Genomic DNA, 19,048 nt, shown 5'->3' with positions numbered 1-19,048 from the left:
CCATCCGCTGGGGGCGTGTCCTCGTCCCCGGGTCCCCCCCCACGTCCCTGCGAGGGTGTCCCTGGTCCCCGCCGGAGTCCCCAGCCCTGGCCCCCGGGCTGTCCCTGGGCCCCACGGCCGCTGGGGGGGGGGGGTCCCTGACCCCCAGAGTGTCCCCGGCCCCCAGTCCCCCCCCCCCCCCGCGGTCCCTGAGAGGGTGTCCCCCCCTCCCCTGGGCTGTCCCCCAGGCTGTCCCCGTGCCCTGGGGGTGCCCCTTGTCCCTGTCGTCCCCCCCCCACCCCGGGGGGTGTCCCCGTCCCCCCCCACTGACCCCCCCCCCCCCGGCTCCCGCGCAGGTGAAGTTGTCCTGCGGGACGGAGACAGCGGTGACGGCCACCACCGAGCCCAGTCGCTGCGAGTACCTGATGGAGCTGGTGACGCCGGCGGCGTGTCACGCCCCCCCCTCGCACGAGGACCACGACGAGCTCTGACCCCCCCCCCCAGCCCCTGGTACCACCATCCTCAACCCCCCCCCCCCGCCCCCCGCCCCCGGTCACAGCTCTCCTGGCCGTGCCTCAGTTTCCCCTCGGGGTGGGGGGGTGGTGGCCATTCCCTCAAGGGGACAATCCGGGGGGGGTGGGGGGGTGACAGCACGGTCCCTGCCTCAGTTTCCCCCTCCCACAGCCCCCCGGGAGCTGCCTGGACCTCAAGGGACCACAGGACCCCCCCCCCACCCCGCCCCCCCGGGGGGGACTTTTTCAAGGAGGGGGAATATTTTGCGGGGGGGGTGGGGGTGGGGACACATTTTGCGGGGGGGGGGGGGGGCGGACGGGGACAACACGATGACACCACACAGACCCCTGTGACCGAGCCGTGGGGGGGGCGGGGGGGGGGGGGTGTCCCTGGGCTGTAAGGACGGAGGTGGGCGGGGGCCGCGGGGGCCGCGTCCATCACTCTCCAAACCCCAAAATTAAAAATAAAAATAGAATTTTTTTTCCAAGCGCTGTCTCCCGTGTGTGTGTCCCCCCCCCCCAGCCACCGCCACCGTCCCCGTCCCCCCCCCCCAGCCCCCCCCGCCGGGTCATAGCTCGTCGCGGGCGGCGCTGTCGAGGGGCGACTGCAGCACGTCGGAGTTCTGGGCCTCGCGCCGCAGCTGCTCCTGCTCCCGCATCTTGTGGGACCTGGCGCGGTCCCAGTCGGTGGCGGTGGCCGCGTCGTCCCACAGCACCGAGGTCTCGGTGTCGCTGACGTACCCCTCCTCCCCCGTGTAGTGCGTGGGGAACACCAGCAGCGGCTCCGCCGAAAACGCCGCCAGGTCCCGCCGCGGGAAGTGCCGGCTGTAGTCGGCGCTGGGACGGGAGAAGAAACCCCCCCCCCACACACAGACACACATACAAAAAAAGAAAAGGGGAAAAAAAAAAAAAAAAAAAAATTGGGAAAAGCGGCTTTTTTTTTTTCCCCTCCCACCCCCCCGGGACGTGGAGGGTAAAAAGGGGGGATCCTGGGATGCGGGAGGGAAGGCCCCTGGAAGCGGAGGAGGGATGAGAAAAGGGCTCCCAGGGAAGAGGGTGCTCCAAGGGATGAGGAACCAGAGCCGAAGGGACGAGGGACGGCACCGAGGGACACGGGAGCGGCTCCGAGGGGGACGGAGCCATCGGCAAAGGGACAAGGGACCAGCTCCGAGGGGCAACGGCTCCAAGAGGAGAAGGAAAATGGCTCCAAAGGGACAAAAAAAGGTCTCGGGGGGGGGGGGGGGGGGGGAAGGGATCCAAAGGGACAAGAGAAACATCCCCCAAGGAATGAGGAACCAGCTCCGAGGGGAACGGAGCCAGAGGGACACGGAGCCATCTCCGAAAGGACAAGGGACCAGCTCTGAGGGGCAACAGCTCCAAGAGAAGGAAAATGGCTCCAAAGGGACAAGGAAAGGATTCTGGGGGAAAATGGAGCCCAAGGGACAAGAGGCCACCTCCGAGGGGGAACGGATCCGTGGGGACAAGAGAAATGGTTCCCAAGGAACCAGGTCTGAGGGGAGGCGGATCCAAAGGGACATGGAGCCATTGGCAAAGGGACCATCACTGAGGGGCAACAGCTCTGAGAGGACGAGGAAAATGGCTCCAAAGGGACAAGAAACGGATCCTGAGGGGAAACGCGGCCAAAGGGACAAGAAAAATGTCCCCCAAGGGACCAGCTCCGAGGGGAAAGGAGCCAAAGGGACGTGGAGCCATCTCCAAAGGGACACGGAGCCATCGGCAAAGGGACAAGGGACCAGCTCCGAGGGGCAATGGAAAATGGCTCCAAAGGGACGAGAAACGGATCCTGAGGGGAAACGGAGCCGCAGAAGCAGCTCTAAGGGGAGAAGAACAAGGTCTCCGACAGAACCATCCGGAGGGACAAGGGCCCGGCTCCGAGGGGAAACCTCTCCAGCCTCTCCGACCCCCCCCGCCCACCCCCTCCCGACCCTGGGACCCCCCCCCCGGGGACTCACAGCGGGTGTTTGTCGAACATGACGGGCAGGAACTCGTCCACCGGCAGCATCTTGCCCAGGGGTTCGGCCGCCAGCAGCTTGCGGGCGCCGCGCAGGGAGAGGACGTAGCCCAGCGTCCAGTAGGAATAATCGGCTTCCACCAGGTTCCGCACGCGCGGCACCGCCTTCTCCGGCCGCTCCACCTGCATCCGCTTCCTCCCGATGTAGCTGGAGTCGGGGGGGGGGGGAGAGAGAGAGAGACGATGATGACGACAAGGGGACCCTCGATGACGACAGGGGACCCCCTCGTTAGCGCCGGGCGAGTCGTTAAGGAGCCGGGGGGGGGGGGATTGGGGGGGGGGAGCCTCACATGAGGTCCCAGGCCAGGCCGGCCGCCTCCAGGTCCTGCATCAGCGTCATCAGGCGCCGCTTGAAGAAGATCTCGAAGCGCAGGTCGTCCTCGAACACCACCGACTTCTCCAGCCCCCGCCCCGCGATCTGCGACCCGACGGGAAACGGGGGGATGGGGGGGGGGGGGGGTGGTTAGGGGGAAAAAGCCGGGGGGGGGGGATCCCACCCGGTTTTCCTGGGATGGCGGAGGGACGGCGGCGCCGGGGATGACACGGGGCCAGGCAGGAGCGATGTCACCCCCCCCCAATGCCACCATGTCCCACACCTGGCGCCCGAGGGTGAGGGGGGCCAGCGTCCCCTCGGGACTGGGGACCCGTCCCCGTCCTTTCCCTCGGGATCGGGGACCCATCCCTGTCCTTTCCCTCGGGATCGGGGACCCATCCCTGTCCTTTCCCCCAGGACCCGTCCCCATCCTTTCCCTCGGGATCGGGGACCCGTCTCCATCCTTTCCCTCGGGATCAGGGACCCGTCCCTGTCCTTTCCCTCGGGATCGGGGACCCATCCCTGTCCTTTCCCCCGGGACCGGGGACCCATCCCTGTCCTTTCCCCCAGGACCCGTCCCCATCCTTTCCCTTGGGATCGGGGACCCGTCCCCGTCCTTTCCCTTTGGATTGGTGACCCATCCCCATCCTTTTCCTCGGGATCGGGGACCCATCCCTGTCCTTTCCCCCAGGACCTGTCCCCATCCTTTCCCTCGGGATTGGGGACCCGTCCACTTCATTGCCATCAGGATCAGGGACTCGTCCCCTTCGTCACCGTCGGGATTTAGGATTTGTCCCTTAACATCCGCATCAGGGACTCGTCCCTGTCCTTCCCATCAGGATTAGGGACTTGCCCCCTTCCTTCCCGCTGGAATTAGGGACTCGTCCCCGTCGTTACCACCAGGATTAGGGACCTGTGACCTTTGTTCCCGTCAGGATTAGGGTCTCATCCCCTCCCTTCCCTTTGGGATTAGGGATTCGTCTCCCTCCTCCCCCTGGGGATCAGGGACTCGTCCCCTTCGTCACCATCGGGATTAGGGACTCGTCCCCTTCCCTACTGTTGGGATTCGGGATTCGTCTCCTCCATTGTTAAAATTAGGGACTCGTCCCCTTCGTTACCGTCAGGATCAGGGATTTGTCCCCTTTGTTGCCATCGGGATTTGTCCCCCTCCTTCCCCTCGGGATCAGGGATTAAACCCCTTCGTCACCATCGGGATCGGGGATTTCTCCCCTTTGTCACCACGGGGATTCGGGATCTGTCCCCTTCCCCGCCGTCAGGGGCCTCTTCCCCTCCCTCCCCGCGGGGATGAGGGGCCCGTCCCCGTGTCATTCCCAGGGGATCGGGGTGTCCCCCCCCCCGCTCCCGGCGCCGCTCACCTCCTGCCAGACGCGGTAGTGGCTGAGGAAGCAGCCGAGCTCCCCCTTGGTGAGGGGCCGCCCGTGGTAGGGGTCCTTGTACCCCGGCAGCATCCGGATGCCCAGCGCCTCCACCTCGCTGCTGTTCATGGCCCTGCCGAGACACCGGCTCCGGGGACCCTGCCCGGGGGGAGGGGACAAACCCCCCCCCGACCCAGAGCGGCTCCGGACCACCCCCCCCCTCCCCCTCCCTGCCCCTTCCCACCCCGGGACCCCCTTCCCGGGATCCCCCCGCACTCACTTGCCGTCCACGGCCTCCACCAGCTTGACGGCGATCTCCTGCTCCCGCAGCGTCCGCAGCATCCGCGCCCGGCGGTCCCCGCGCCGCTTCAGGTTGATCATGAAAACCTGGGGAAAAGGCGGGGGGGGTGGGGGTGGGGAAATACCCCCCAAAATCCGGACAAGAGGGAGAAAAAAAAAAAAACAACCCAAAATTCAGAAGGGAAGGGAAAAGGCACCCCAAAATGCAGAAGGGGGAGGGGGGGGGAAAAAACCCCCCAAATTCTGAACAAAAGGGAAGAACTCCCCTCAAAATCCAAAAGAGAGAGAGGGGAAAACCCCCAAATTTGGGGAGAAAAGGGAAAAAGCACCCCAAAATCCATAAGGGGGGGGGGAACCCAAATTCTGAAGAAAAGGGAAGAACTCCCCCCAAAATATAGAAGAAAAGGGGGGAAAAACCCTCAAAATTCAGAAGAAAAGGGGGGAAAAAAACCCAAAATCCAGAAGGGGGGGGAGAAACACCCCAAATTCTGAAGAAAAGGGAAGAATTCCCCCAAAATCCGAAAGAGAGAGGGGAAAATCCCCAATTTTGGGGGAGAAGAGGGAAAAAGCACCCAAAAATTCAGAAGAAAAGGGAAAAGGCACCCCAAGACCCAGAAGAGAGAGGGGGAAAAACATCCCAAATTCTGAAGAAAAGGGAAGAATTCCCCCCAAAATCTAGAAGAAAAGGGGGAAAAAAAACCCAAAATTCAGAAGGGGGGGAAAAAAATCCCAAAATCCAGAAGGGGGGGGGAGAAATACCCCAAATTCTGAAGAAAAGGGAAGAATTCCCCCCAAAATCCAGCAGAGAGAGAGGGAAACGTCTCAAATCAGAAGAAAAGGGGAAAAGCTCCCCAAAAACCCAGCAGAGAAGGGGGGAAAAAAACCCCAAAACTTGGGAGAAAAGGGAAAACCCCACTCCTAAATCCGTAAGGAAAAAAAAAAAAACCAAAACCAAACAAACCACCCAAATTTGGAAGAAAAAGGGGAAAATCACCCTTTCTTTTTTTTTTGGGGGGGAAGGGGAAAATCCGGAAGGATGAGGAAAAAAAGCCCCCAAATCGCGGAGAAAAGGGGATGCCCCCCCCCCCCCGCCCCCCGTGAGCCCCTCACCTCGTCGAAGCCCATCTTGTCGGGGACCTTGGGGGGGACCCACACGTGTGGGGATGGCTCCGCCGGGGGGTTCTTCACTGGGGGGGGGACAGGGGGGGACACCGGGCTGGCACCCACAGGAGGGGACACCGAGGGGCGGGGGGGGGGGTGGGGGGGGTGTCTGCTGTGGCCGAGCCGTGTCCTCCCCCGTCCCACCGTGTCCCCTTGTGTCCTGCCATGTCCCCCCCCCCATCCCCGTCCCGCAATGTCCCCCCCGGTGTGTCCCCATGTCCCATCGTGTCCCCCCCCAACCCCTCGTGTCCCCCCAATCCCCTCACATCCCCCTACGTCCCCTCACGTCCCCCCCCGTGTCCCCCCATCCCCTTGTGTCCCCTCATATCCCGCCATCCCCCCCCCGCCTCGTGTCCCCCCCCTGTCCTGCCATGTCCTCCCTGTCCCCTCATCTCCTACTGGGCCCCCCCGTCCCCTCGTGTCCTCACATCCCCTCGTGTCCCCGTGTCCCCCCCATCCCTTCCTGTCCCTCGTGTCCCCCCGTGTCCCCTCATGTGCCCCCATGTCCCCCCATGTCCCCCCGTCCCCCCCATGTCCCCCCATGTCCCCTCGTGTCCCCCGTGTCCCCCCATCCCTTTCTGTCCCTCGTGTCCCACTGTGTCCCCCGTTTCCCCCCTGTCCCCTTGTGTCCCCTCGTGTCCCCCCATCCCCCCTTGTCCCCCCGTGTCCCACTGTGCCCCCGTCCCCTCATGTCCCCCGCTCCTACTGTGTCCCTGTGTCCACCATCCCCTCGCGTCCTCGCATCCCCTCACGTCCCCCGTGTCCCCCCGTGTCCCCCCATCCCTTCCTGCCCCTCCTGTCCCACTGTGTCCCCCCGTCCCCTCATGTCCCCCCGTGTCCCCATGTCCCCCCCGCGTCCCCCCGCCCCGCGCTGACCCATGATCTCCAGCAGGACGTGCAGGAAGCTCTCGGCCTCGTCCCGCAGGGAGCTGTGGGAGCGCAGCGGCACCGGCAGGAACCCGAACGGCTCCCGGTTACACACGAACATGGGGACCCCTGGGGACGGCACCGCAGCGCGTCACGCCGGGGTCACGGCGGGCGACGCCGGCCCAAAGCGACGTTCAGCCAGCCCAAAATTACCGCGAAGCCAGGCCAAACTCGGCTCCCGCCAGCCCGGGCCGGGCCACGCCAGGGCCACGCGCCAAATTAAAGGAACTTTATAAAGTCGTACGAGCCCAAACTCAACATTAAGCGAGCCCAAAGCTAAAGGGAGCCCAACGTCACGGTTAAGGGAGCCCAAAGTCAAAATTAAGCGAGCCCAACCTCAAACGAGGTGAGCCCAAAGTTAAGCGAGCCCAAACTTATTTAAACGAGCCCGAACTTAGCGTTGAGAGAGCCCAAAGTTAACGTTGAGAGAGCCCAAACTTAAAGTTAAAGGAGCCCAAAACTCAAAGTGAACCCAACGGCCAAGTTCAGCGAGCCCAAAAATTAAGCGAGCCCAAACTGAGTTAAGCGAGCCCAACACAAAATTAAGTGAGCCCAACCTCAAAGTTCAGCGAGCCCAATGCAAAATCAAGCAAGCCCAACTCGAAGTTAATTAAGCGAGCCCGACCTCAAAACTAAGCGAGCCCAACGCAAAATTAAGCGAGCCCGACCTCAAAGTTAAGCGAGCCCGACCTCAAAGTCAAGCGAGCCCAATGCAAAATTAAGCGAGCCCGACCTCAAAACTAAGCGAGCCCGACCTCAAAGTTAAGCGAGCCCGACCTCAAAGTCAAGCGAGCCCAATGCAAAATTAAGCGAGCCCGACCTCAAAACTAAGCGAGCCCGACCTCAAAGTTAAGCGAGCCCAATGCAAAATTAAGCGAGCCCAGCGCAAAGTTAATTAAGTGAGCCCAACCTCAAAGTCCAGCGAGCCCAACGCCAAATTAAGCGAGCCCAGCCTTAAAATTGAGCGAGCCCAACGCAAAGTTAAGCGAGCCCAACCTCAAAATTAAGTGAGCCCAACGCCAAATCAAGCGAGCCCAGCCTTAAAACTGAGCGAGCCCAACGCAAAATTAAGCGAGCCCAACCTCAAAATTAAGCGAGCCCAGTGCAAAGTTAATTAAGTGAGCCCAACCTCAAAGTTAAGCGAGCCCAACCTCAAAATTAAGTGAGCCCAATGCCAAATCAAGCGAGCCCAGCCTTAAAATTGAGCGAGCCCACCCTTAAAATTGAGTGAGCCCAATGCAAAATTAAGCGAGCCCAACCTCAAAATTAAGCGAGCCCAACCTCAAAGTTACGCGAGCCCAACCTCAAAGTTACGCGAGCCCAAGGCAAAGTTACGCGAGCCCGACGTCCCCTCACCGGCCTGGCGGCAGGAGAAGGCGAAGACGATGATGTCGTCGAAGGCCCAGGCGTAGTCGGGGTGCGGGGGGTAGAAGGCCAGCGCGCGCGAGCCCTCCTTGCGCAGGTCCAGCAGCAGCGTGGAGTGCGCCATGGGCACCGGGAAGCAGCCGCGGCGCTCCCGCTTCCGGATGGGCAGGTACGCCGGCGTGCGGCGGTAGTAGCCCTGGCGCGGAGGGACCCTCTGGGCGCCGGCTCGGGGGGGACAGGGAGGACCCGGCGCGCCCAGGGGACGCCGAGGACCCAGAGGATGCGGCACCCAGGGGATCCAGTGGACACAACAGGACCCGGCACCCAGAGGGTCCTCTGCACCCAGGGGACACGGTACCCAAGAGACGCGGTGCCCAGGGGACCCCGAAGACCTGGAGGAGCCAGCACCCAGGGGACACAGAGGACCCAGAGGCCATGGCACCCAAAAGATGTGGCACCCAGGGAACACGGCGCCCAGGGGACGCAGCACCCAGGGGACATATAGGACCCGGCGCTCAGGGGACACAGAGGACAGGGCACCCAGAGGGTCCTCTGCACCCAGGGGATGCGGTACCCAAGAGACGGGGTGCCCAGGGGACTCAGAGGATCCAGCACCCAGGGGACCTGGAGCACCCAGGGGATGCGGCACCCGGGGGATCCAGAGGAGCCACCACCCAAAGGACATGGGCCCCAGGGGACCCAGAGAACTCAGCACACAGGGGACCTGGCACCCAGAGGACCCAGAGAACCCAGGGGACCCATCACCCAAGGCATGTGGCACCCAGGGGACCTGTCACCTGGAGGAAGCGGCACCCAGGGGACACGGAGGACCCAGTGCCTGGAGGACACGGGCTCCAGGGGACCCAGAGAAGGTGGCACCCAGGGGACCTGGAGGACTCGACACCCAGAAGACCCAGGGGAGCTGGCACGGGGAGGACGCCGGGGATGCGGCACCCAGAGGACCTGAGGGACGCGGCACCCAGGGGACGCGGCTCTCACCTGCGCCGTCATCCCGCACCAGAAGTTGGAGTACGCGGCGCGCGAGTCCAGCATCGGGGCCACCACCGTCTTGTTCTCGGCCATCAGCAGCCCCAGCGTGTCGGGGTTGGTCAGGACGTTGTCGGCGTCCAGGAACTGCCCGGCGGCACCGAGACACCCAAAACGGCCCCGTCAGCCCCCGAAACCACCGCTGCCGCGGGGCCGTGTCCCGTTCCCCCCCCCCACCCCGGGGTGCTGTGTCCTGTCCCCCCCTCCCCGGGGTGGCGGGACCCCCTTACCAGCAGGTAGTCGGCCCACATGGCGCGGGCGGACTCCAGCGCCGCCTGCCGCAGCTTCATCACGTGCTCGTAGCGGGAGGGGGGCCAGTGTTTGGGACCCTCCTCGTCGGGGTACGACCTGGGGGGGGGAGGGGGGGGAAACGGGATGACACTGCGCTGCCCTCCTGTCCCCGGAGCCATCCCCCCCAACCCTGCACCCCCCCACCCGCTCCGTGGGGACCCCCCTGAGACTGGGCACCCACAGGGACCCACGGCCCATAGGCAACATACCCTCCCCCCCTCAAAAAAACCACTGGGCACCCAAAGTCCACGGGGACCCCTCAAACCTGGGTGCCCACAGGGACCCCCTTACGGTGGGGACCCACAGCCAAAGGACCCTCCCCCCCCCAAACTTGGGGACCCACAGCTCATCGGGACCCCCTTCTCAGGCTGGGGACTGAGAGTGTATGGACCCCCCCCCCCCCCAAACCTGAGCACCCACAGCCAAAGAAACCCCCCCAAAACAGGGCACCCGCAGCCCCTGGGGCTCCCCCTGAACCTGGGCACCCACAGGGACACCCCCCCACAAACTTGGGCACCCACAGCCCACGGGGACCCCCTTAGGATGGGGACCCGCAGCCCATAGACACCCCCCTCCTCCCCAAAACCGGGCACCCATAGCCCACAGGGACACCCCCCCCCCCAGGCCTGGGTGCCCACAGGGACCCCCTTCCGATGGGGACCCACAGCCAAAGGACTCCCCCCAAAAGGGGCTCCCCCTGAACCTGGGCACCTAGAAGGACACCCCCCCCCCCCGCCCAGGCTGGGGACCCCCAGCCCACGGAGACCCCCCCCCCAAAGCTAGGCATCGACAGGACCCCCCCCCCAAACTTGAGCACCTACAACTCATGGAGACCCCCCCCTCAGGCTGGGGACAACCCCCCCCCCCCCCGACACCCGCACCCCGCGGGGCTCCCCCTCTGCCCCCGTCCCCCCGGGGTGCCCCCCCCTCACCGCGGCTCCTCCATGGGCCTCCACTCCACGCGGTGGTAGAGCCCCCGCACCCGCAGCAGCCATTCCCGCAGCAGCGCCGTCGTGTTGTCCTCGCTGTGGTCCACGGCCACCCTGCGGGGACACGGCTGTCACCTCTGGCTGCCCCCCCCCCTCCATGTGTCATCCCCCCCCCCCCCCCCCCATAGCTCCCCCACAACCCCCTCAGCCCCGAGGATCCCTCCCTGCCCCACGTCCCCCGCCGTGTCCCCCTCACACCCCGTGTGTCCCCCCCCCCATGTCCCCCTACTCATGCCCCCCCCCCCTCCCCATGTCCTCCCCACCCCATGTCTCCCCCCAGCCCCATGTCCCTCTGAGTGTCGCCCCCCCCCCCCGCCCCGGTATCCTCTAATGCCCCTCCGCGTCCCCCCCACCCCATATCGCCCCCCCCCACCGTGTTCTTCCCCCCATCTCGCATCCCTCCCCATGCCCCCCCACCCCATGTCCCCCCACCTTGCGGCCCCACCGCCCGTGTCCCCCCCGCCCCCCCCCCCCGCTCCGTGTGCCCAATGCCCCGTGTCCCCCCCCGTCCCATATCCCCCGCGCCCTCCCACGCGTGCCCCCCCCCCATCCCACCTCCCCCCCGCCCCGTGTCCCGTCCCCCCGGTGCCCCCCCCCGCCCCGCACCACAGCGCCGTCCGCTCCTTGGGGTGCCGCAGCCGCTCCAGCGCCCCCAGCGTGGCGGGCAGCGCATGGGCCGCGTTCCGCGCCAGCAGCGCCACCACCACCCGCGGCGGCCGCAGCGGCGACTCGGGGCTCCAGCGCTCCTCGGGGAAGTACCCGCCCGCCGGCCCCGGCCCCGGGCCCGGCCCCGCCGCCAGCGCCAGCAGCAGCAGCGGCCACGGCCGCGCCGCCATCCTGGGCCGCCCGCGGCTCCGCCCCTCTGGCCACGCCCCCGTGGCCACGCCCACTACACCCCCACGCCCCCCGCGCGACCACGCCTCCTCATTGGCTACGCCCACGCTGGCCACGCCCCCCTCGCGGACAGAGCCCTCTATGGCCGGGACGCGCCGAGGCCACGCCCCCTAAGTGGGCGTGTCCATGCACGACCACGCCCCCCCCGTCTTTAGCCACGCCCCCCCGGCTCCCCCCCACCTCCCGCGGGCCCGGCGCCAGGACGGGGCGAGCGCGGGCCCCGGGCGGTCGCCACCGCGGCACCGGGCACCTCCCCGGCTCCCCCCTCACCGGTCTCTGTCCCCCTCCGCCCCGAATTCCACCTTCAGCGGCTCGCGGCCGAGTATTTCACCCTCAAAGCGGCACTTCCAAGTAATTTTCACCCTCAAAAATTCTACCTCCGAGCGTTTTCACCCCCAAAATCCTACTTCCGAGCATTTCGCCTTCGAAACTTCAAGTAGTTTTATCTTCCAAATACGTGCTTTCCCAGCATTTTTACCCTCAACATTCCACTTTCGCCTATTTTTACTCTCAAAATTTCACCTCCGGGCATTTTTTCCCCCTTCAAAATTTCAAGTCGGCTTCACCTTCGAAACGTGTCCCCCCCCCCTCTCCCCGCAGTGTTTTCCCCGCAAAATTCTACCCTCGAGTGAAATTCCCCAGGGAAAATGCTCGAAAACGTCGACTTCCAAGAGAACAAGCCGGGCCCGTCTCAGCCCCTCTTCACCCTCTTTTCGCGCCCGGCCGACGGAAAACCCTCGACCGTTGGAGAGACGCGGGGAATATTGTCACCTCCTCGGATTTAAAGAGGGTTAAAGCGTCCCTCGCCCCCGCCGTGAGTCACCGGCCCACAACGGCTCCCTTGTTCCGGGCAGGGGTGGGGGGGACGGGGACGCGACCGCCCGTGACATCAGCCCTGTAAAATGAGATGATTTTTCCCCCCCCCCACAACCCGGGTTTGGCCGGCGGGAGGTTCCAGGCATCCAGGGGGAGGGAAGGGAAGGAAAACTGGCAGGAATTCAAACTAAAAATCAGCCTTGGGATTCTGGAAGGGAGCGAGGGGCAACAGCTGGAATTCAACTCGAATGTACAAACATGGAAACGGCTGTTTAACGACGGCTTAAAAAAAAAAAAAAACCCAAAAAAAACCCCACCCAAAAACCAACCCAAAATCTCTGCTGTGGGTAAAAAAGCGGCGGCGAGGACGGGGACTGCAAATATTTTGACGGGGGACGCGGCCAGCGCCGCTGCTTCGTTAATATTTTCCAGGTTGATGATGACGGCGAAGTCGGAGAACACAAAATGCTTGTATTGGGGCAGCTCCTATGCGGCGGGCGGGGGGGGAGGGCGGGGGGGGAACGGGGCAGCGTCTGCGCTCCCAGAGAGCCGGGAGGCTGCCAAACCAGCAGCCGGGATGGGAAAAACGACGGGAATTGGGTAAAGCTCCCCAAAAATTCGGGCAGAGCGAGAGCAGGGAGGAGAGAAGCCCCCTGGGATCCCAGAGGAGCCCGTGAGCCCCCGGGACAGGTCCCCCCTTCGCCCCCAAAACCACCCCCGGGACTCGCTACGGAGGGAAGCGGAAAGGGGAAGACGCCAAAAAAGGGAATAGAATAAAAATAAAAGCAGAATGTTGTGGGAAGCGCAGCTGAAAGGGGGGGGACACACCCACGGCGGGGCCCGGGGGGGGGCACAGAACGGGACTCTGTCCCTCCGGAGGAGGTTTTCGGGCTGCGGTTTGGCAGCCGCCGCCGCTGGAATTAAAAGCTCTTTTCTGCCGAGAGACCGAACCTGAAGGAGCCGCTTTTTCCCGCTGAACTAAAACCCGCTTGTTTGAGCCCGTTTTCCCCAGCCGAGTCCCCCCCCAGCCCTGCTCCGAGCCCATCGCGGGCTCGACGGGACCCGTTTACACCCAAACTCCAAATGTTTCGGCAGGAAAAAAAAAAAGGAAGAAAAATCCGGAGCGGCCCCTCCCGAGCGAACCGCGAACTTCTGCGATTCAGTTCCGAAGAGGCGCGAGAGAGCAGCCGGGAAACGCGGCAAAGAGGGTGATTCAATGGGAAAAAAAAAAACAAAACCCACCCCAAAACGCGTCCAAATAAACCCACGGCGGGGGTAAACGGAAAGGGAGAGCGGCCCCCCCCTCACCTTCGGCAGCCGCCCCCGGGGCTCGTCCCGGCACTCGGGTGAGCTGGTGGCGGCTGGTGACCTCTGCCAGGGGCCGGGGAAGGTTGGGGGTGACATTCTGCGTCACCCGCGAGGACAAAAAAAAAACCTGCTGAGCCCGCGCTGGGGGGGGGACGCGGGATTTTCCTCCCCATCGCGGCAATCCCGAGCCCAAATCCAGGCTGGGGGGTGGAGGAGCCCTGAGGAGAAGGACTTTGGAGTGTTGGTGGGGGTCAATATGAGCTGGCAACGTGCGCTGGTAGCCCAGAAAGCCACCGGCAACCTGGGCCACCGTCCCCAGCAGGGCGAGGGGGGGGATTCTGCCCCTCTGCTCCGATCTGTTGAGACCCCCCTGCGGCGCTGCCTTCGGCTCTGGTGCCATGGGAAGGATGCGGAGCTGTGGGAGCGGGGCCGGAGGAGGCCCCGGAGATGCTGGGAGGGCTGGAGCCCCTCTGCTGTGGGGCCAGGCTGAGTTGGGGGGGTTCAGCCCAGAGAAGAGAAGGCTCCGGGGAGACCTTGGAGCCCCTTCCAGTCCCTAAAGGGGCTCCGGGAAAGCCGGGAAGGGACTCTGGAGCAGGGAGGGGAGCCGTGGGACGAGCGGGGATGGGTTTAAACTGGAAGAGGGGAGATTGGGAACGCGCAAAGGAACACGGTTTTATCGTTTCTCGCCAACCCAAAGGGCGGCGACGCCACCAGCTGTTGGGAGACGCGCTGCGCTCGGGCCTTCGGAAGGAAACTCCCGTCCTTCCTAGGGCAGGGAAAAAGGACATTCTTGAAGCAATAACTCACCAAACCCTCACCAGGACTCGCCATCCCCAGTTCAAGGCTGCCGACGCTTCGCGGGAAAGCCTGGAAAACGCGCAGGAGCGGCGCCGATTTGTCCATCTTCCTTGAGCTCAATGGCCTTCAGCACAGGAGCCAGCATCTCAGCGGGGTTTTCCAGCAGGACTAGAAGATAGTTTTTTACAGACTTATTGACTGAAAAGGCAAAAAACTGCCCTGGGAGAGCGGAAAAAGGGAGAGGGGAGGGGGTGCCCTGCGGCTTTGGCCATGGCCCTTGTCCCCGAGGCAGCCCAGGGGGGGGCGTGAGGTGGGGATGGGGCCGGGCCAAGGGTTTAAAAAAGCTGCAGGGGGGGGGAAGGGCCAGGGCAGGTGCAGCCCCTGAGGATGAGGATGGAGCTGGCCCCGCTGTGCCGGGGGTGGGGGGAGCTCAGCGGTGAAACCGGGGGGGGGTTCTGCAGGCAGCCGCCTCCGGCCATCGCCGGACACGGGCAATTTTTGACCCTGGCCCTGGGAGAGTTAAAAAAAAAAAAAAAAAAAAAAAAAAAAGGCGTTATTTTTAATTGCAAATATATTTAATTTGCTTATTATTAATTTGCTAATGTAATTTATAATTAGCAATTTTCGCTCTCCCGGGGCTCAAAAATATCCCGGCCCAAGGTGCCAGGAGGGAAACCTGGGGCTTGTTCTGTCTTTGGGAAGCGCTTCCGTCGCCCCACAAACCTCGGGGCCCCGCGGGGGACCGCAGACGGGTGGGGAGAGGGGCAAAGGGGGATGCAGGGGGGGAAGAAACGGGGGAGGCGGGACGGGAAGAACGGGGAAGGAAAGAAAGGGGGGGCGTGGGGGAAGCAGGGGGAGGGTTGTGGGGAAGGGGGGAGAGGGGACAAGGGGGAAGAAAGAGGGGACAGAGGATGGGGGAGGCGGATGGAAAAGGGGGAAAGAGGGGACATGGGACGAGTCGGGGGAAAGAAAGGGGAAACGGGACGGGGGGAAAGAAAGGGGGAAGTGGGAAAAGGGGAAGGGGACAGGAGCGGAAGAACAGGGAAAGGGGGGGGCAGGGGAAGTGGGGGTGGGGAACGTGGAAAGGGGGGAAAGAAAGGGGGAAGCGGGAAAAGGGGAAGGGGGGCCCAGAGGAAGCGCGGGTGGAGAACATGGAAAGAGGGAAAGAAAGGGGGAAGTGGGGAGAGGGGGGGAAGAAAGGGGAAGCGGGGGACAGGGCAGGGGGACAGAAAGGGGAAAGAGGGAATTCGGGAGCAAGGAATTCAGGAACGACACAGAAACGACGGCGCAGGATACAACGAGGGGATTTTTCCGAGTTATTTCCGCATTTGAGAGGGCACGGCGGAAGGGGCAGCGCTCGCTGGCTCTCTGCGCCCGCTCTCGCTTCCCTAATCAAGCCGAGCGAAATCTGCCGTTTTCACCCTTCGGCAACGGGCGGGTTTTGCCACCCTTCGCGCCCCGCGGGACGGGCAGAAGCAGGAAACTCCGAGCAGAAACACCCGTCCCAGCGCGATCAGCGCTCGGGCTGGTCGCGACCCCCATATATTTTTAATACAAGGAAATCAAGGGGGGGATGGTTTAGAAAAAGGCATAAAGCCGGAGGGAAAACGGGTTTGGAATCCCCGGGGGGTAACACGGCGGAAGAGAAGTGGGTTTCGACGGACACAGTACCACGGACCAGACACAGGAGGATTTACCACCGCACGGTTTTGGACTCGCGTTTCCAAAACCATCTCCTTCAAACTTGTGTCGTTTGTCAGGCCCGAGAACGGGGGATCGCGTTATTTTAAATATTATTTTAACTTCGCGTTAGATTTTAGCTTCAAAGCCTTGTCCACCTGCAAAGTCTTGTCCGTTTGCTTCATGTTTTTAGGACGCAGAGCTCGGCTATCGGGCAGATAAAACGTGATTTTCGTTACCTTCACGTTTAACTCATGAATCCTGACGTTTTCTGTCTGGATCTCCTTGGAACTTGATTTCAGAGACACCGAGAGCAGCCTCTCCCCGCTCCTGCTCGCGGCGTTCCCCAGGAAGGCGACGCAGAGACGACTACGGACAAAGCAGCCCCCGGGCACTTCGCTGACGAAGGCCGAATCGCTCGTACTCCGGCACTCATCGACTTCTCCGCGGCTCTGAAAGACGCCGTCAAGAGGGACGGCTGCGCCTTGTGCTGCTCCAAGTCCCGTCCAGCTTCTCACGCGTCCGTAAATATCCACCTCCAGCCCAGGAACTTCAATTCTTGGGGTTTGTTTTTTCCCCCCCCCCCAAATCTGGCACGGAAGAGCTGCGCTTCCTAAAGCACCTGCCTTTTCTGACTCAGCTTCTTCGTCTATCAAGACAGGACACGGTTCCTTTCCGGCTGCGCCAACGGACGCCGTGCCACCTCAAAGCCTTTTTCACCACCGAAAGCTCCAACCTCACCGCTGCGCACGCGGGCGCGTGGAAAAACAGGGAGGAGCCACCGACACGGAGTTTTCGGCAAGAACTAAAGCACAATGAAATCAGGATTAACAGAGAGAAATCAAATCAAACAGCGAGGGAAAGAGCGTCACCCTGCAGCCGGAGCCGCTCCAGACACGTGTCCGTCTGTCCGTCCGTCTGTCCGTCCTCACGCCGCCGACACCCCAGACCCCGCGCCGGCTCCTTGAGTCCCTCATTTACGGAAGAGCGTGGCCCCGTGGAAAAAGAACCAGGAGCAGAAGAGCCCAAATCCATCCGTTTAATACCGCGTACCCGTTTCACGTCACAGTGAGCAAATCGAACCGCGTGACGCCGTCACCGGGCACGATTCCAACCCAGCACCCACCGAAGCGAAGGAATTATTACGTGGAAATTCGTGCTCGGCAAAGCACCGATTGCTCCAGAAAAAAGGGACAGGGAAAAAAAAAAAAAAAAAAAGTGTTTTTTGTGCCACAACCGAGCGCTACGATCAAATGTGGCGTTCTTCACCTGGAATGTCACGCAGCCGGGGCTGCGGCTGCCGTCACCCGAGCCTGGCCGGCGGCTCTACAAGACGGAATGTTTCTCCAGGGGAATGGTCAGCTCTTTGGCCGCCGGCTCGTCCAGGAACCAGCGCAGCTGCCCGGAGAGAGGCCGGACGCGGGCGGCGGGGAGGGGGTTTTCCTCGTCACCTTCCAAAATGCGCTGTTGGGAGAGAGGGAACGGCGCCTCAGCCGAGCGGGCGGCGGAAGGGAGCCGCAAACCGCACCTGAAACGCTTCGGCAGTTGCTTGAAGCCTCTCGATTGCTCATTCCCCCCCAAATGCCTTGGATTTTAATTAAGATGATGAAGAATTGGGGTCCAAACCTTTAAAACGGCAGCTTTGCCTTCCCCCGTAGCCACGAACACAACCATCCGCGCGGCATTCAGCACCGGCAGGGTTAACGTTATCCGCTCCGGCGGCGGCTTCGGGGAGTCAGTGATAGCAGCGACGATTTTCTCTTTTTCCTATCAGAGGGGGAAAAAAAAAAAATCATGAAAAAAGGGAAAAACGCCTGAAGCAGGGGAGCAATCCAGGCTCTGACCGTAACCGGCGTGAGCGGGGGCTGCTGAGGGGCCTCAGTGTTTCCCCACCCAAGTCAGGGTCTCCTTTTTTGTTTCCCCCCAAACTCCCCAAATCAGGAGAAATTTAAAAGAGCCGAGCAGGAGGATGACCCAACCTCGGCAGCTTTTCTCTCCTCACAACAGCTTTTTTCCCCTCCTCTTTTTTTTTTTTTTTTTTTCTTTTTAAAATGCACCGCCCCCAGAGCAGGAACTGCCTCATGGACGCCGTTGGTGAGTTACCGATGAAAATCTCGGGGTAATGGCACCCCCGGGGGCACCGGCGGGAGCCGGACGCCAAGCTCACCTGGAGCAGGGGGTGTCCGGGGAAGAGGGAGCAGGTATGTCCGTCCGGCCCGACCCCCAGCACCAGCAAATCGAAGACGGGCACCTCCTGGCCCGGGAAAGCCTGCAGGGAGAGACCGGGAGATGGAACCGGGGCGGGGAACGCTTCCAGCCGACGCTCAGCATCCCCCCCACCCGCCCCACGGCCGGTACCTGGCGGAGCTGGGCGGCGTAATCCTCGGCGGCGGCGGCGGGGGACAGCCCGGGGGTGAGGGCCAGCACCCGCGGCCCGGGGCCGGGCAGCCGCGGCAGCAGCTGGGCCTGCGGGAGGGGGGGCAACGATCAGGGCCGGCCCGGGGGGGCAGCAGAGCTTCCCCGGCCCGGCCCGGCCCGGCCCCGCTCACCTTGTAGGCCCCGCCGGTGCTCTCGGGGTGTTCGGGCGGCACCAGCCGCTCGTCGCAGAAGGCCACCAGCCAGCGGGCCGGGGCGGCGGGGCCTGCGGCGGCGGCGGGCAGGTCCCGGGAGAGGATGCCCACCAGGCTCCCTCCGGAGAGGCCCAGCGAGAAGCGGCCGCCGCCCGCCGCCGCCGCCCGCTCGGCAACCAGCTGGGCCAGGGCTGGGCCCAGCTCCTGCGGGGAGGGGAACACCGAGACGCGGCAGGCAGCGGCGGCCATGGCGACGGCGGCACTACCGGGAGCGTCGCGCCGGAAGTGACGCGCCCTACGTCATTGCCTAGCAACCCGCGGCCTAGGCCTCGCTGTTGCCTAGCAACCCGCGGCCTAGGCCTAGCCGCGGCCTAGCGACCCGCGGCCTAGGCCGCCCCTCAGGTCCCGGCCCCGCCGGAAAAAGGGGGGCAGAGGCGGGCTGAGCCCACGCAGCTTCACCCCGTTATTCCCTTTTCCACCATCCAAGAACAACCCCCTCCCTCAGCCGGGCTCCCTAAAGCCTCAAGCACCAGGCTTCGGGGAGGGTAAACCCACCAGCGGCTCCCCTCCACCACAGCACCCATCGAAGTCTTTGGTTTTCTTTTCTTTTTTTTAATATCCTCACAGCCCCAGCCCTAAGGGTAGTTAAAACTAACGCCAAGTGAGGTTAAAAGTGGTCTAAACCGGTTA

At 63.4% G+C, this 19,048-nt stretch overlaps 3 protein-coding genes across 6 annotated transcripts; all 3 read right to left on the bottom strand.

Annotated features, from left to right (window-relative positions):
• Window positions 1-949: 949 nt before the first annotated feature.
• Window positions 950-14,237, bottom strand: COLGALT1 (collagen beta(1-O)galactosyltransferase 1). 2 transcript variants are annotated; one of them, XM_074567153.1, is made up of 12 exons: window positions 14,118-14,237; window positions 10,236-10,346; window positions 9,243-9,360; window positions 8,965-9,099; window positions 7,957-8,161; window positions 6,550-6,669; window positions 5,623-5,699; window positions 4,493-4,599; window positions 4,213-4,345; window positions 2,814-2,941; window positions 2,465-2,671; window positions 950-1,328 (listed from the first exon to the last, which is right to left on the bottom strand). In XM_074567153.1, the coding sequence occupies exons 2-12, from the start codon at window positions 10,247-10,249 to the stop codon at window positions 1,061-1,063; spliced, it is 1,512 nt and encodes a 503-aa protein (XP_074423254.1). In that variant the 5' UTR covers window positions 10,250-10,346; window positions 14,118-14,237; the 3' UTR covers window positions 950-1,060. The 2 variants fall into 2 exon arrangements, with proteins under 2 accessions (XP_074423254.1, XP_074423253.1); XM_074567152.1 differs by lacking the exon at window positions 14,118-14,237 and adding an exon at window positions 10,899-11,173.
• Window positions 13,165-14,111, bottom strand: LOC141734891 (uncharacterized). Its single transcript, XM_074567154.1, is given in 3 exon segments — window positions 13,165-13,455; window positions 13,458-13,620; window positions 13,622-14,111. Coding segments are annotated over 3 exon segments (789 nt in total). The 5' UTR covers window positions 14,099-14,111; the 3' UTR covers window positions 13,165-13,306.
• Window positions 14,142-18,717, bottom strand: PGLS (6-phosphogluconolactonase). Of its 3 annotated transcripts, none has more exons than XR_012584611.1 (6): window positions 18,338-18,717; window positions 18,147-18,254; window positions 17,956-18,057; window positions 17,415-17,555; window positions 17,058-17,252; window positions 14,142-14,276 (listed from the first exon to the last, which is right to left on the bottom strand). XR_012584611.1 is itself a non-coding variant. In XM_074567156.1 (5 exons), exons 1-5 carry the CDS (start codon window positions 18,605-18,607, stop codon window positions 17,115-17,117), a joined length of 759 nt encoding a protein of 252 aa, XP_074423257.1. In that variant the 5' UTR covers window positions 18,608-18,716; the 3' UTR covers window positions 16,814-17,114. The 3 variants fall into 3 exon arrangements, 1 of the variants encoding a protein (XP_074423257.1); XR_012584612.1 differs by lacking the exon at window positions 14,142-14,276 and adding an exon at window positions 16,456-16,593; XM_074567156.1 differs by lacking the exon at window positions 14,142-14,276 and having other exon boundaries at window positions 16,814-17,252; window positions 18,338-18,716.
• Between the last annotated feature and the right edge of the window lie 331 nt (window positions 18,718-19,048).

Source organism: Larus michahellis, chromosome 25 (genome assembly GCF_964199755.1).
Source record: "Larus michahellis chromosome 25, bLarMic1.1, whole genome shotgun sequence".
In the NCBI taxonomy this organism is placed as follows: Eukaryota; Metazoa; Chordata; class Aves; order Charadriiformes; family Laridae; genus Larus; species Larus michahellis.
Note: the sequence above shows the minus strand (reverse complement) of the source record. Positions and strands in the feature narration are given on the sequence as shown.

Bases quoted from the DNA above. Each gene is read 5' to 3' on its own strand.
- PGLS (XM_074567156.1), bottom strand. From the start codon at position 18,607: ATGGCCGCCGCTGCCTGCCGCGTCTCGGTGTTCCCCTCCCCGCAGGAG. The intron at 18,058-18,146 runs GTACCGGCCGTG...CTCTCCCTGCAG, and splicing joins ACGCCGCCCAGCTCCGCCAG to GCTTTCCCGGGCCAGGAGGT. The intron at 17,556-17,955 runs GTGAGCTTGGCG...CCCCTCTGATAG, and splicing joins CCGGACACCCCCTGCTCCAG to GAAAAAGAGAAAATCGTCGC.
- COLGALT1 (XM_074567152.1), bottom strand. From the start codon at position 11,128: ATGGCGGCGCGGCCGTGGCCGCTGCTGCTGCTGGCGCTGGCGGCGGGG. The intron at 6,670-7,956 runs GTGAGGGGACGT...TGCCGTCCCCAG, and splicing joins CTTCTCCTGCCGCCAGGCCG to GGGTCCCCATGTTCGTGTGT. The intron at 5,700-6,549 runs GTCAGCGCGGGG...TCCCCCCCCCAG, and splicing joins CGTCCTGCTGGAGATCATGG to TGAAGAACCCCCCGGCGGAG.